Source organism: Pleurodeles waltl, chromosome 3_1 (genome assembly GCF_031143425.1).
Source record: "Pleurodeles waltl isolate 20211129_DDA chromosome 3_1, aPleWal1.hap1.20221129, whole genome shotgun sequence".
NCBI lineage: Eukaryota > Metazoa > Chordata > Amphibia > Caudata > Salamandridae > Pleurodeles > Pleurodeles waltl.
In genome coordinates this window covers 713,220,060-713,236,560 of record NC_090440.1, presented here as the reverse complement: position 1 = coordinate 713,236,560, position 16,501 = coordinate 713,220,060, and the positions used below count along the sequence as shown (strand labels likewise).

Sequence of the window (16,501 nt, the reverse complement as noted above, 5' to 3'; positions counted from 1 at the left end):
GTTAAAGTTTGCTGGCGATTACAGCAAGATTCGAGGTAGGCTGTCATTCCCTCATTGCTATTTTGTAACTACTCAATGTGGTTTTATTATGAAAATCCCTTCAACATATCTCAGTTAGTTAAAGGGATACAGGTAGCCATTTAAGCACTTTACCAAAACAATTATTTTTCCGGGGCATTCTTTGCAATGATGTCCATTTCATTTCATGGATATTTACTGTAGGACGCTGTGCTCCCGTCTTTATTATACATTGCATTCCAATCTTCTGACTTAAAACATGGTACACTAGAGATGCTTACTTGTGCCATCAGCAGAGGTACAGTAGCTCCTGCTTTTTGAGTCAGCACAGACTTGTGGGATGGATGTTAAAAAACTGATCAGCAATGGGTGGGCAATGTCATTTGGAGAACGTTAGGGGCTGGAGAGGAGACCAAATCAGCCCTCTTTATCAGAGCTAACAGAAATGTTTCTGACTACTGTCTTTGTACCTTCCATATCTTTGTACAGTATGTGGGTTTCTGCTGATCATCATATAAATGTACGATTGGAAGTGTTGCCCGAGAAAGTATGAGCTAGAAACACCGGGCTAGCCCCATCATGCCATTGTTTGATTCTCAAGTGCACATATAGCAATCCCTTGATTGTCGTTGGCTCTCTGTTCAGAGTGGATATCTGGCAATTGTACATGTGCAGACACTTTGGCCCTCATTACAAGTCTGGAGGTCTTAAGACCGCCAGACCCGTGATGGCAGTCTCACCGAAGACCGCCAAATTACGAGTGTGGCAGTTTGGCCTAAGCCAAACCACTGATACTCCGCCTGTCCCGTGCTTTTCCACGTTCCGCCGGGCTGGAGGTGAGCACCTCTGGCTGACGCTGGAAGACTGCCAGCATTTTTCTGGCAGTCGCACTGCCAGAAAAAGCTGGCAGTTGTGTATTCCGGCGACAGGAATCTGCATTCCTGTCGCCGGGATACTCCTGCACACACATCCATATACCTGCACACACATCCATATACCTGCACACATGCACCCACATACTCCCACACACACCCATACTCACCCACACACTTGCGTCATACTCCCCATTCACACTAACATACATACACAAACACCGCACTCATGCACGCATTCACTCTCCCAGCGCATACATACATTCACACCCCCCTCCCCAGCACATACTAACATTCACACACCCCTCCCCCTGCACCGCATACACACACTCACCCGCTCTCCCCATCCACTGACGCACATGCACCCGTTCTCCCCATTCACTCACACAAACCCGCACCCCCGTCCACTCACACAAGCACTCACCCTCCTCCCTGTCCACTTACATACAAATGCACATGCATACATGCACTCACCCCTTCCATCTGCTCAATTGCACTCACGCACTCAATAGCTAACACACGCACTCATGAACTCACCCCATCCACAAACACTCACCCCCACCCCATCCACAAACACTCAAAACACCCCCACCCCATCCACAAATACTCACGCACTCCCACTCTAATCCACTTAAACAAACGCACCCCCGCCCCAATTCACAAACACTCAAACACGGCCTTCACCCCATCCACAAACAATCACTCACTCACGCAGACACGCACCCACAAACACCCCCGCATTCACGACATTCACACACGCACACACACACACACACCCTCCTCTGTTGGATGATCCACTTACCTTGTCCATCGAGGAGGTTGTCCAGGACGGGACAGGTCCTGGCACTTCCACCGCCAGCAGCGCCCTGCCATCAGGACACCACCACGGCGTATTACATGTTGTAATATGGCCTGTGGCAGCCTTTTGGCGTGGTGGTGCCGACGGTGGAACTGCCTCTTCACTGCCGACCGCCAGCACGACTGGTGTCAGAATTCCGCCCGATTTCGGGCAGAATTGCGCAACTAGTCTTAGTAGGGCGGTCTTTCAGTGCAGCCAAAGTCGTAATGAGGGCCTTTGTCTTCAGGATGGGCCCGGCCACTGGGGGTAAAGGCTTGCACCTCTCATAGGAGGCCAGAAATTGGATGAAAATATTACAACAACAAATTCTACGTAGAATTCTCTTTCGTCGTAACCGTAGTTTTCCAGATGCACTGTGTCTGCTGCTGTTTGCAAAACACTCTTAAATGCCACACACCTCTTATGTTATGATTACTTCCTACAAAATGCATGTTTTGCAATTTTGTAAATTGTCTTTAAATGGTGATACTTTACATTGCAAGTAATTAGTTTCAGGGGCAGAAGCGTTATCCTGCCAACAGCTGCTAACCTTTAAAAATGAAACTATAATAAGCAATATTTATAATAGTTTGATTTTTAAAGGGGCGGGCCATGGGGGGATGACAGCCATGGAGGGGAGTGCGCAGAGCACTCCACTCAGTGCGCATGAATGTTTGGCCGCCGTCTCGGGCCTGCCAAACACACATGCGCACAGGGCTCTCTCCAATCTGCCACTGTGTTGCCGGGTTGGTGAGAGCATGGATCGCCCAACCAGGGCGCTCCAGCCAATCCTAATGCTGCTCTGAGCAGCGTCATGATTGGCCACAGGGCAGGCTGGGATCCTGTGCCTGCAGTGCGGCAGAGAGCAGCAGTGTGCTGAAGGTAAGTTTTATTTTTTATTTTTTTGGTCCCCCTCCACTTTGCCCAGTTGCCAGCTTTGACTGATTAGTTTGGCAGATAATGACTTGCATTCTACATTTCATACAAAACTAAACAAAATAACGTTACCATGAATATAGGTTATCCTGTAATAGCTAAATAATACTGTAAGCATCTGAAATAAATATACATTTTAGCTTGGTAGATTGGTAACAGTAGTCCTTTTAGCATCGTGTCACTGAAATATTTTTTGGATGATTTACCAATGCATTCTACCATCTGGCATCATATTTTCGTACAGTAAAGGTTTTTGACAGCTGGATCATTTTGATTTACAGGTTTGAATAACATGGGATAACATTTCTCTTTGTGCCTCTCTACTGGGAAAAGGCCAGATTTTGCAAGCTAAAACTAGGCGATAAAGCAAAGCATGACTCTGAATAAAAATTAACTCTTTCGCTGTGTGGGTTCTATATCATTTGTAGGGTAAAGTTGAGGAAATTTGAAATGTCATATGTGTAAAAAATGAATGGCTGTAAAAATGTTCCTAAGGTTAATTTCATACCCTTCAGCAGGGTCTGGCCTGTAACATGTTTCCTTTACTTGCCATGTCAAGAACAATTTCACACCCTGAAAACCATATTGATCACTGTTTCTTGTTCTGTGTTGTTTCTGATGGAATGACACTGCTGTTTTTCAGATTTATCTAATCTTTTTTTTTATTGACTTGGCTACGTATTCCTGCATTTGGCTTCTATACATATATCTAAATGCCATTGGTGACTTGAAGCCCAGATTTGTCCCACATTAACACTTTTTGTGCACACAGTTTCTCTGTAGTGTGTCTCGGGACATTACCAAATTAACTGCTTGGAAGTTGTGTTCTGTCATGCCACACTTAGGGCCTGATTTGTATCTCGGCACTATAGATACTCCGTTGCAGTGGCAACTGAGTATCTATACCACCAAAAATATGGTCCGTCTGCCAAATTTATATGTGAACAGACCTTAGGTTTAATCACAGCAGAGCCTACTCTGTCTCCGCTGTGGTTAAACACCTCCAACAGCCCTACAGAGTGAGGGCCGTCAGAGGCAGACCTATAATAGTGCCCACCTAATTAAGATGGGCGGAATTAGAGGTCAATTTTTGCTGCCCATCAATGCCAGGTAAACCCTGGCAGTAAAAACTGATAAATGCTCCCCTCGCCATGGGAGAGGACTTGCACAATGAGGGGACCATTTTCTTTTTTTATTTTCAAAAAGAAAATTGCACTTCAGTATTTTCTGTTTGAAATAAAAAAAAATGTTTGGTGCGAGGCTCCGTCATGTTGACGGAGCCGTGTACCAAACTGTAAACAGCATTGACAGGACATGCTGGGAGGCCTCTGCCAACAGGTGTATGAGTGGGGGGGACAAATCGGGCAACTTCTGCACTAGCCAGCCACAAAGGAGTGGACATCGAGTGCAGTACCCAGTGTCATAGATCCTGACGGTACACAGGCCATGTTGGGGCCAGAAGTGGCCTCTGCGTTTTGAAAATCCTATAGATCCCTCCGTGCCGCGAGACTGCGGCCCCAATGCGAAGTGGTAAACCTGCTTATTGCTGAGATCCCCCTACTGACTTTGACCACGGTCAAAAGGGAGGCCTTTGAACAACCCCTGACAGTAAAAGAGCTTAGCAACGCCATCGCAGACCTTAATCTGGGCATAACCCCAGGCCTGGATGAGTTCCCTATGGAATACAGCTGGTTACTTATTCTCCTGTTGCCCACCTCTCATAGATGTGCTCCTCGAGGCGATCGAGTTGGGCTATCTCCCACTGGACTTTGACTTAGCTACTATCAGTTTAGCTATTATTGTGGTCCTGTTGAAGCCAGGCAGGCCTCCGGACAAGTGCGCCTTGTACTGGCCCATCTCTCTTATCAACATCGAAGTAAAAAATGTACCCTAAACTGTTGGTGCAGTGCCTGACCTACATGATGTGACACCCGGTCCACTAGACACTGCACCATTAGGGCCACATTGCCCTGGACAAATTGTGGTAACTACACTGTGCTACAGCACTGATGCACCTGGATTTTGAGAAGGCATTTCACTCTCTGGGCTAGACCTTTTTCTGGGAGTTGCTGACCAAAATGGAGCTGCAAACTAGGTTTTGAGCGTACGCCCATACCTTGTTGGCTAGGCTGCAGATGTGGGCGAGGGTGAATGGCAAGCTGTTCCCCCAGATTTTTTATTTGCTGAGGCACCAGGCAGGGATGCCACTGTCACTCCTTTTTGCCCTAGTCATGAAGCCTCTGTTGATATGATGTGGTGCCCAGGTTTGGGGGATTGACTGGGGCATGGCACTGGAGGACAGAATAGGCCTCTATGCCTACGACGTCCTTCTGTTTGCCGCCCATCCAGCTGAAACATGACCTCACTACCTTTTTATTCTTGACACTTTCGGGGATGTGTCGGGTCTGGCAGTAAATTTGCCAGATCCCTGCTAATGTGTCTTGGGGAGCAAAGCTGACGAGACCTTTCACCCGACCATGCCGATCTGGCACCTAAGCTTTAGTTACCTAGGGATCTACATGACATTGGAGTAGGACCTGTCCTGGAGCCTCAGCCTGAGTCCCATTACCCGGTCCATTGAGGCTGACCTCAACAGATGGATCAAACTTCTGCCTAATCTTCTTAGTAGAGTGGCCCTGTATAAAATGATGGTTCTCCCATGTCTCCTTTATGTCCTCCAGAATTGCCCCTTCCTTGTTCCTAACCAGTCGTTCGTAGCCATGACCTCCCGCTCGGGTAAATTCCTTTGGTAAAACTCAACCCCCTAGGATCTCCTTCAACAAACATGTTCCTTCTCCATACTAGGGTAACCTGGCAATGGCCGATATCCTCCTCTATTATTGAGCAGCATATACTTTTTTTGCCGAATGACTGGATGAGTGGAGGGTGGCCAGACATGACCTGTCGACTAGCGGTCTCTGATTCGGTTTTGAAAATCTTATGTGCATGCTCTATGGCGCACCGATCCCTGGCTCGGTACTGGAGATCACAAATTGGTCTTCCTGACTTGAAGGGTTGCCTTGCGATAGATGGGATGGGACCAGCGGGTGACCCTAGAGACTCCACTGTGGATGGCAGATGTCTAGACTGGGTAATGCAACTGGAGGGGTTTTGGGGATGGGCTAATATTGCCATTTCCTGACTGGGGGACATCGGGGCGGGAGCCCACATTAAACCGTTTCACGACCTTCAAATAGCCTTCTCCCTCCACAAATAACAGTTCTTTTGTTACCTCCAACTTCACCACACACTCTGTGGATAATGAGAAGCACTGGCCGGATCCCCCATTACAAGCACTCCCAAACCCCCTCTGTTAGTGTGGCTCCCTCTGGGCCACTAGCTATAAGGGGTATATTTCAGCTATTCAGGGCCTTTTTTTTTTTTTTTTTTTAAATATATTTATTGGTTTTATTTTTCAAAATATGATACAAATTGTTCAATTTGCAACCACAGGATAAACCAAAACAGTGGCTAATTATCTAAGTCATGAAACAGTTACACACCCCCCCAATATGCACTTCACGGAACACTTCTAATCTTGCAGTATCATTTCTGGCTGCACCCTCCATAGGTTTATCCTTCATTGTTTATTTTATATAGGCATTCGTTTGAGACCAGTGTGGACCTTGCTTTGCATGCATGGGTTCCCTAAATGTCTGAGGGGGGCATCAACTAGATTAGTGTATGCGGGTGGCTCCCCTGGTTTTCTGCTCCCCGCGTCACGCCAAAACTGTGGTGACATAGATTTAGTGGGCGATTATTACTAGAGAGATGGGAGGAGATGATGTGTGTACGCTGTGTTGCCTGGGTGTCCTATGAATTTTGTTTCCGTGATGGGGGGTGCAGGGGAATTTATGCTGTGGTTGTTGCGGATACGCGCGCCCCAATTCAAGGAGGCTTCTCATCGTTTTTGGCCTCCAGCTTTGTTACCATATCCTCCCAGGTAGAGCATCCTGTGTGTTGTCGCCCTTCGCGCACCATTCTTTTTAGTACCTGATATTCAGTGCAAGCCCAGCGTATTATTAGAGAGTACCAGGATTTCAGATCGGGAGCCTTAGAGGCTTTCCAATGCATTGCTATTAACCTTTTGTACATTAAAAAGGCCAGGTCTATAAATTTGTGTAAATGTCTTTGTTTTTTTGGTCTCTTCCTGAGTCCCAGCAGGCAGGACCCGGGGTCTGCTACCAGTGCAAGTCCCGTTAGTCCAGATACCTCCTCTACCACCTCCGCCCAGGCCATTTGTATATTCGGGCAATCCCATACCATGTGGTAAAAGGGTGCTGACGGAAATCTGCATCTGGGGCATATTGATACTGCATCAGGGAACATGCGCTTTATTCTGGCTGGGGAGAGATATGTTTGATGCGTGTAATTGAATTGGGTATATCTAAATCTGGGATTCCTTGACACACCTCTGATGTGGGACAGGGCCTTGGGCCAGTCTTCCAGTGGGATCGGGGTGGGGAGTACTGCATTCCATCTACCCCATGCTTTCCCTGTCTGTGTATCAGGGGTCTTGTTGAGGATTCTATATAGATTGGATATTGTTTTTGTTTGATCACTATATTGTAGAAGCTGGTGAAGCACAGGGGAGATCTCTGGTTCCGAGGTGCCCATTCCCCATATTTTTCTGATTTCGTGACATACGGCATGATATGTCAGGAACTGTCCCGGATTTATCTTCGTGAGGGCCTGGAGGGCCTCGAACGTCATTAACTTACCGTCTTCATAGCAATCCCCTACGGTCAGTATTCCTGCTTCATTCCACAGCTTTACAGCTTGCATTCTAGCTGCATTTCCCAACAATAGGTAATTTAGCAGTACGTGTGGAGAGTATGGGAGCTTATCCGCTCTGTTTTGCACATATCTGGCCCAGCACGCATGCGCGGCTGCAAGCAATGGGTTGACCAGTGCCACTTTGGGGGGCTTTGTCGACAGCCAATTTAAAAGGGGAGTCCCGTTCCGCCGAGGCTCTAGGCTCGTAGGTTCCGCTTGCTCCAGTCTGTGGATCCAATATTGGACCCATTGAAGTTGTGCGGCTGCGTAGTATTTTTCAAAATTCGGAGTTCCTAGGCCACCGTTATCCAGCGGGCGTTGTAGTGTGGATAGCGCCACTCGCGCTCTGCCACCTCCCCAAATGAGCTGCAGCAATGCTGTGTTTAGATTGCTAAAGAAGCTTTTGGGAATGATTATCGGCAGGGCCGCAAAATAATATAGAAACCTAGGTAGAATCAACATATTAGCAATCGCCACCTTGCCGGGTGGCGAGAGAGGGAGCTTGTTCCAGAATTGTAGGGAGCCTTTTATAGATGTTAGCGCCTTCCCCAGGTTCCCATCTCTTAAGTCTTCCGTGGCATGGTATATGTTTATCCCTAGGTATTTAAATGTTGTAGGGCACCACTTAAGGTGTCCTACCTCTGGGGGATCATGGTTGTTGGGAGCCCTTTTTACCAGGGGAAAGACACACGATTTCTCCCAGTTTACCACAAGGCCAGACAGGCCTCCGAATTCAGCCAATAAAGATATTACGGGTGGGATAGCTGCACAACCGTTCCTGATATATATCAAAGCATCATCTGCATATAATGAAATCGTGTGATGTAACCCATTCCTAATAATTCCCCATTCGTGCTCCATGAGGTGAACTTTTGCCGCTAACGGTTCCATTGCTATGGCAAACAGTAGCGGGGATAAGGGGCATCCCTGCCGTGTCCCCCTAAAAATCGGGAAACTATCAGAAATCACCCCGCCTGATTTCACCCTCGCGCTCGGGCTAGAGTACAATGTCCGAACCCAGCGGATGTAATTAGGGCCTATTCCCATACGGGCCATCGTGGCCAACAGGAAGTCCCACTCGAGCGTATTAAAGGCCTTTTCTATGTCTAATGAGAGCACCATTTCCTCCTGTGCATTCTTGGGGGTATCTCCTATTATGCCCAGCAATCTTCGAATATTTAGGAAGGTGTTACGCTTGGGGATGAAGCCACTTTGATCTGCATGTATCAATAAGTGCATGAGGGGAGCTAACCTGTGGGCCAATATTTTGCCTAATATTTTGCAGTCTGTATTTAACAGTGATAGTGGTCTATAAGATTTCACATCCGTGTGATCTCGACCCTGTTTAGGGAGTACCACTATCATAGCTTCCCTTTGAGATATGGGTAAGCTTTCTTTAGTCCACGCCTCCTGGAACACTCCTAGCAGATGGGATTTCAGGCTGGGTAAATAGGCTTTGTAATACTCCGAAGGGAGGCCATCCGCGCCGGGCGCTTTGTTCCTGGGCAGCTGTGCAAGGGCTAGTTCTATTTCTGCTGTTGTTATAGGGCTTTCAATTCCATCTCTATCTGTTTGTGGTAGTTGGGGTAGGAAGGAGTCCGCCAGAAAGGCCTCTAGTTGTGTAGCTGTGCACGAAGTACGTTTAGTGTATAAGTTAGAGTAGTAATTCCTAAACGCCTCGTTTATTTCTGCTTGTGTAGTAGCCATCTCTTGCGCGCCCACCCGGATGGCCCCTATCGGAGCCTGCTGTCTATCCTCGCGGAGTAGCCACGCTAGCATTCTGCTTGATCTATCTCCTTCCGTTTGCAACCTGGTTAAGTAATATTTATAGTCGTGGCAGCGGAGCCTGCTATCTGCCTCATTGTATTTTAAGCGCTTTTCTTTAAGGACAGTGCTGGTAATTTCACCCCGTGCTACCGCTTTTTCCGCAATCCTCAGCTCCTTCTCGAGTTTGCTAATTTCCGTCTGTAAGGAGCGTCTCACTCCCCACGTAGTGGACATACATACTCCACCGGCCACTACCTTGTGGGCATCCCATTCTATCGCCCGGGTTGTTGCAGACATAGCGTTTATTTCCCAATATTGGCCTATAGATTTCCCCAATGTTGCAGTGAATGCTTGATCTTGTAGAGCCTCCGCCTGGAATCTCCAAGTGGGAATTACCTGGCGTGCCCTGCCCCAGTTCAGAGTTGCCCGCAGAGGCGCATGGTCCGAGACTGTCTTTGCCAAGTATTCGTATTCAGTGATCAGCGCCCCTATTTCGCGGGTGCCCCATATTATGTTAATTCTAGTGTGGGTGTTGTGTGGGACCGAATAAAATGAATATTCTTTTTGCTCTGGATGGCCTAACCGCCATACATCATATAGGCCCATAACATTTGCCCATTCTTGCAGGGGACTTACGAGCTTCCTGTTAGTTGATGCGCACTGGTGGGCGCTGGTTCTGTCTAATGCTGCTACTGGGGTGCTGTTAAAATCACCTCCCCAGATGGCTAGTGGCATGGGGTGGGTCAGCAACGTTGGGGTGAGAGTGGTAAGAAAGCCTGTGATGCCACTGTTGGGGGCGTATACCCCGACCACAGCCATTTGTCTACCATCTAATCTGCCCTCCATTACTGCGTACCTCCCTCCCTGGTCTACCTTGTGTGTTGACATGAGGAATGGCACTCCCGCTGCTATCCAAATCAGCACCCCTCTCGCAAAGGTCGAATATGTTGTGCCTATCAACTGGCCCCCCCACTTCACGCGCATGTCTCGTAAATCCCCCTCTAGCATATGTGTCTCTTGCAAAATAGCGATATGCACTCCTAGTCTCTTAAGTCGAGCATGCACTCTAGCCCGTTTGCTCGGCGTCCCAAGGCCCCTGACATTCCATGTTAATATAATATACTGGTTCCCCATGTTGCTTCTAGAAGACATCTTGTAGGGTGCAGGGGCTATGTTGCTGTATTGTGGGCCTGGGTTTTAATATTGGCCCACCTGGTCTCTGCCTTTCTGCTGCTAACATTTAGATATAGCGGGTGCAGGTCCATCTTTAGTGCATTAAGTAATTCCGATCGCTGCATTTCTACTAAGCTACTAATCCCCACCCCCCTAATTAAGCCCCCTATACTACTTACAGCTACAGTGAAACTACAAAACTTAAAAATGTGTAACATAACTTTTATCCAGTTGGATTTGCTTAGTGGGATTCTCATATCTTACAGATGTGGCTCTTGTAAGGGGCTCACATCATGCCGCAGACTGAGTCTGCCAATATCTTCAGGCGCCCCCCCTTGGCATATTTCCGTTCCCTCTGACCCCACCCACCCACCACATGCCACCTGTTTGTGCCCCAAATCACTTAGCTTAGTATTTATATCAAAGATGTATATTGTTGGAAGCACTTTATCCCCACAACTCGGCAGTGTCGTGGAATCTCTGTAAGTTTTCCAGTTGCAATCGCCATCCCTAGTGGTCACTCTGGACCTGAGCAAATAATTTATAGATCATCGGCAGATCTCGGGGTGACCTTCGGCCCACCTAGTTCTCCTGTTACCGTGGATGCGGAGCTGGCTGTGTCTGAATCCGGTTCCAGCTCCACAAGTCCGTCGGGAGTTATACTGCTGCTTTGCATGTGTAGCGGCGTCTCTTTAAGCACTTTTGCTCTTTCCTCTGCTGCTTGCCAGTCATTGGGCTGGCCTCTGGTGCGCCGTTTGGATCGCTTCCCTGCAGTGGATCTCCCCCGTTTCTCGTCCCCCTCTGCGTCTTCCCGGGGGTATGCAAGGCCCTTAGCATGGAGCCATGTCCAGGCGTCCTCAGTGCTGGTGAATATATGGGTACGGTCCTCCATCACTACTCTTAACTTGGCTGGGAAGAGCAGGGCATATTTTATGTTCTGTTCTCGTAAGCGTTGCTTGATTTTAACAAAAGAATTACGCTGATTCTGCACCTCTTGCGTGAAGTCTGGGTAGGCATTGATATTCGAGTCTTCATACTTGAACGGGCCCTTATTGCGGAATTGTTGCAATATTGCGTCTCGATCTCTGTAGTTTAAGAACCTGGCAATCAATGGTCTGGGGGACTGGCCGGGGGCTGGAGGCCTACCCGGGACTCTGTAAGCCCTTTCAACTGAGAAAAACTTGGATGGAGCCCCATTTAACACCTCCTTAATTAGCCACTGCTCTAGGGAAATTTCTGATTCCGGTTGACGCATACTTTCCGGAAAGCCCAGAAATCTCACGTTATTTTGGCGCGCCCTGTTCTCCAATTCCTCGGATCTTCTCCAGAGTATCTTCAGCTCTTCATCCATGCGCTGAATTTGTTTTTGGTTCCCTTGCGCTATTGGAGTTAGTTCCGCTATTTCAGCTTCAGTTGTTTTTACTTTTTCGGCTAGGCTACGATGATCCACTCGTAGGAGATTCAAGTCTTGCGCGACTGCATCAATTCTGCCCTCCAGGGATGACTTAGTGTCCAGTATTGCCTGCAATACTTTCTCGAACTGAGCAGAATGCGCTAGAAGTGTGTTTTCCAGTGATTGTAGGGATGGGCCAAATTGTTGATCTGTAGGCGTTATCACTTGGGTAGTTCAATCTGGGTTCTTGACTTGGCTCTACCGGCCATTTTGGCTGTTATGAGATTGCCTCCCAATCTGCAGAGACTTCGCACTGGTGGGCTTGCAGTTAGGTAGCAAAGCAAAGGAACATCCAGTCCTAGTTTGGTTTATTATGGCCTGTATGTTCAGTGACAAATATTGCAGTCATTGATGAATTCAATGTTCTAACTATACGTTCCCGTGGGGCTGTCCACCGGGCCCACTGAGATGCGTAGAGGATGCAATCGTTAGGGGAGAACACTTGTTTCTTCTTGTGTGGCGGCAGGGCTTGGTGCCAGAGGTTTCCCTCAGATAGAGGGGAGGATTGCTGGACGGTCGGGTGAGACGCTGAGACGCGGGAGAAATCACGGGTTGAGGCGCTCGCGGGGTGCTGCGAATATACCTTGTGCAACTAGGAACATTTGCGGCAGGGACCCACCGCTAGGAAGTCCAGGGCAGGCCACGCATCCACAGTCCAGCCCAGCCATCCATTCTGCGTTTGTTGAATAAGCTGTGCTCCCAGCAGCACGCAATCCGCATCTATCTTGCCCAGTTGCGAGGATGGAGCGGTGGGGTGAAGGGGGGGGGGGGGCGCTTGCCGTTCCCAAGGTTTACCTCCTCCGTATAATTTTGGTGTTCCCCTCCTCGTAGGCGCCCTCCTCACCTTATTCTTTAATGTTTCTTTTCTTTTTTTTTTTTTTTTCTTTTCTTTTTTTTTTTTTTCTTGAAATTAAGATATTTCTGCACCTGGAATCCCCGCTGCCTGCTGGGCCGCCGCCGCTTCGCTTCTACTCTACCGGGCCTCTTCACTGTTCCTCTGCTGCTTTCATCCGTGCCGGTCGCCGAGATCTAAAATGGCGCCCCAGCTCCTCGAGTCGGTGTCCCGGGGCGCCCGGCAGGATAAACTGTACGGTCCACTTCTGGACGCGTCACTTCTGCTCTCCCAATCGCGGGGAGGCAGGAGGCGGCCGCGCCCGGCGAGAGCGCGACCGGGGCTGCAGCCGCAGCTCCCCCCGCCCCGCGCTGCACCCGACGCGAGTCCCAATCTCGCCTCACACGTGGTCCGGGGAGCGCTCGCAGCGTGAGTTGGGTGCCCCGGTCTCCCCCAGCCACGCCGCCGTCCCGGCCGTCACTGCCAGGCCACTGGGGGGGCGCCTTCCAGGATGTCTCGGAGTGGCCGGGGACGGAGCGCTCGGATCAAGCGACCGTCCCGGCCGCCATCTTGGCTCCTCCCCAGCTATACAGGGCCTTTGTCAATCAACACCCTCCCCCCGTACACTATTGCCCTTCAGGAACCATTGAGAGGAATAGTTGGGCCTGTGGCCCCCTGTACAGTATCAACCTTGGGGGAGCGTTGAGCGGGATGGCTGGGTCCATTGAAGGAGGTGAAGTGGAGGCAAGCATGTATGGCACCCCGTATCTTGGTCATTTCTTTCTGTTATGCCTTATCCAGTTGAAATTTCTCCATTGAGCCTCCTACACACCTAGGCACTTATGGAGAGCTCAATGGCTTCCCGACCCCACCTGTACTAGATGTGGGAGGGATTCTGGGGATTTCTGCTACATTGTCTGGAAGTGTCCCATTATCCACAAATTCTGGGTGTTTGTTTTCGTGACTGTCTGCAGTGCTGGGCCAGAGCACTGAGGCATCCCCAAGGCTGTAAAGTTGGGTCTGGTGGATGATCTGGGGTGGCCCTAGAGGGGACCGCATGCTGTTTGGGCTCGGCACACTGCTGGTGAAGAGACGTGGGCAAACATTGGAAGTCACTAATGACCCCAATGTTGAGGGAGTGAATGGCGGGAATGGACCACTCCAAAATGTGAGATGATCTAATATACCGGCCCAAAGATGCCCAAGAAACACTCAAAGCTGGGGCAGAAATGGTGGTCCTATTATGGATTAAACACCAAGTCTTTGTGTGTCCAGAGGGCAGAGTTGGGTGAATGTGGGTGTTATCTGAGAGTGTATATGCAATATCCGGAGCAGATTGGTATTGTGTGTGTTGGTCTGTGCCCTATGTAAAACCAATAATGTATTGCTATTTAAAAAAAAAAGCAGTTTTGAAAGAAACCGCAGTGATGGTGGTTCCTGTCAAAGCTTCAGAAATAACTGCCAGCTAGACAGTAATTACTAAATTTTGCGGGCCGCATCTCCCTCAGGGTGATGGACTAATTTATGTCTCCCTGATGGAGAAATAGGCCACCTGCCATAAAATAAGTCAGGCCTTAAGTTAGATGCTAGCTCCTGGTAATTTGGTTTATCGTAGAATAAGCAGTAGATTAATGTTTTTTACTTCTGTTTCTTTTAATGACAGGTCCTGTTATTGCTGCCTCTATCTTTTCATTGCGAGCCAAGGACAAAGAAGATCCGTGCAGCATGGACCAAACTGCCATCCAGAGATGGGACGGAACACATTTTCCCTCAAGTAAGGGGGATATTTGCCTCACTTTTCTGGTGATCATATAGTAACTAAGGTGTAAACAAGTATGAAAAACTCAGTGGGCCTCATTATGATTTTGGCAATCCCACCACAGGACCGCCAAACTCACAGGGAGGACGCCTTATCGGTGACATTCCCTCCGAGTGTATTACAATGTTCATGCCGGGCTGACCAGCGGGAACAATTTGATATGCGTTCCCCCTGGGCTGACCGGCGGGAATGTCCTAACACTCCTGCACTCTTGGAATGCACACTGTCTGCAAAGAAGACAGTGCACATTCTGACTGCTGGTCAGGGGTTCCCTGCACTGCCTAGGCCATAGGCATGGGCAGTGCAGAGGCCCCCCTGTGAACCTCGTCTGTGGCTTTCCGCCAGCTTTTTGATGGTGTGGTCCGGTCGGGAACCATGTTTCTGGCAGGGACGCCGGTCCCCTGGTGGGTCCGCCCATCAGTGTTGTAATTGGGTGGTCAGACTGTCAAAGTTGCAGCAGTCCGACCATCAACGTGAGAGTGGCAGTCCTCAGACCTCCACACTCTAATGCAGCTCAAAGTCACAACAGCTACCTATAAAACAAAAATGTGTGATGCCATTTCCTTGCCTCAGACAATTTTATATCTCAAGCTGGCATCAGTCAAGGAATAGTTATGTACCCTAGCATATGAGTTAAGGGTTCAGTGAGCATATAATTACAGGTTAATTCTTCTATTGAATGGAATTCATGGGTCCTTCCTTGTCACTACTGTGGGATTTGAACACAATATCATTACTGTTCGTATATATCTAAATTGTACAAGACACGATGGCTCCTCCAAAGGCAAAACACCAGCTAACATTCAAATATCAATGGCATCCTAGTAACTTAGCTCCCAGGGATAACTGGCCACTAGAAACTAACAAAATCAAGCAAGTTGTACTGGTATTCACCATTTTTGCTGTCTGTTTTGTTGATTGTCATCTTTTTCTCTTTCTAAAATGTAACCCTGAACTCTCCGCTTTTGTGTCTTTCCATGTCTCATTTTCTGTCTTGCTTCAAATATGCCTGTTCTTTCTATTTCAATCTTTTCTTCTGGCATCTGTAACTCATGTTTTATCCACCTGTTTTGGAGGCAGGTTATTTGATCCGGATGTGTTTTCACACAGGACTCAGAGACACATTTGTGACAGCTCTTTGAATCAAGCATGATGAGTTTTAATGTAATTTTGTGGGATGGTGCCCAAGTTGTTTCTCTTTGATTCTGGTTTTATTACCCATATGTGTTTTTGTGCGTCACTTACACTAAATTATAACACACTCAATCAGCACACACTATATTTACCGCACTACGTTTACTCTTGCACAAATCTAAATGACTGACATGATAGGAATACCCCTAACTCAAGAAAAACAAAACAAATTGTTAAGCTTTTCAAATGGAATCAAAGTTGAATTACTTAAATTGAGCATATGGAGTTAAATGTAGCATGAAAGCTTTGCGTGTGAAACTGTAACTCATGGCCTATTGACTTTCTATAACAGGTGATACAGTTACCAATCCAGTTGCTGTATATGGGACAAACCAAAACGAAAATGTGCATCTAAGAAATTTGCGAGAAGTACCTGGACAAGAAAAAAATGATTGCCTCAACACAGGTAAGGAATTTGTGGGCTGCTTGCAATGTTATGATTCAAGACTAGATAAAACACTATTAACTGGAATGATGGAAATTATATGGTCTAGCTAGAAGAACATGACCTACTAAACAGAAGCTCAGGAAATAAATCCTGTAATTACCATAGGATTTTCTTTTTCAGGATGAGTTACAGGTTTGTTGACATTGAGAGAACAGTTGGTTGCCTTACTTTGACTTAAAGTGCCAAAGTGCCAGGGGTCCGTCTCTCCCAACGGTGCTGAGAACTTTTTTTTTTCCTTTAGACCAGTTTGAGGTTAATCCTTTATAACTTTTTCCCAAAAAATATATCCAAGCCAAATGTGCATCTTTATTTTTTCAATAATATTGAGTATTGTAAAGGTACCAGGAATGTATGATTTCCCTTGAGGCGGTTGAG

The 16,501-nt window shown here is 47.8% G+C and overlaps 1 protein-coding gene across 2 annotated transcripts in view; it reads left to right on the top strand.

The window, feature by feature from the left end:
* Positions 1 to 16,501, top strand: part of LOC138284559 (zinc finger protein 282-like) — an 85,668-nt gene that overhangs the window by 45,930 nt on the left and 23,237 nt on the right. For both annotated transcript variants that reach the window (XM_069223461.1, XM_069223462.1), the window contains exons 3-4: positions 14,329 to 14,439; positions 15,971 to 16,084. In XM_069223461.1, the coding sequence (XP_069079562.1) occupies positions 14,329 to 14,439; positions 15,971 to 16,084 (225 nt within the window). The remainder of the gene's footprint in view (positions 1 to 14,328; positions 14,440 to 15,970; positions 16,085 to 16,501) is intronic.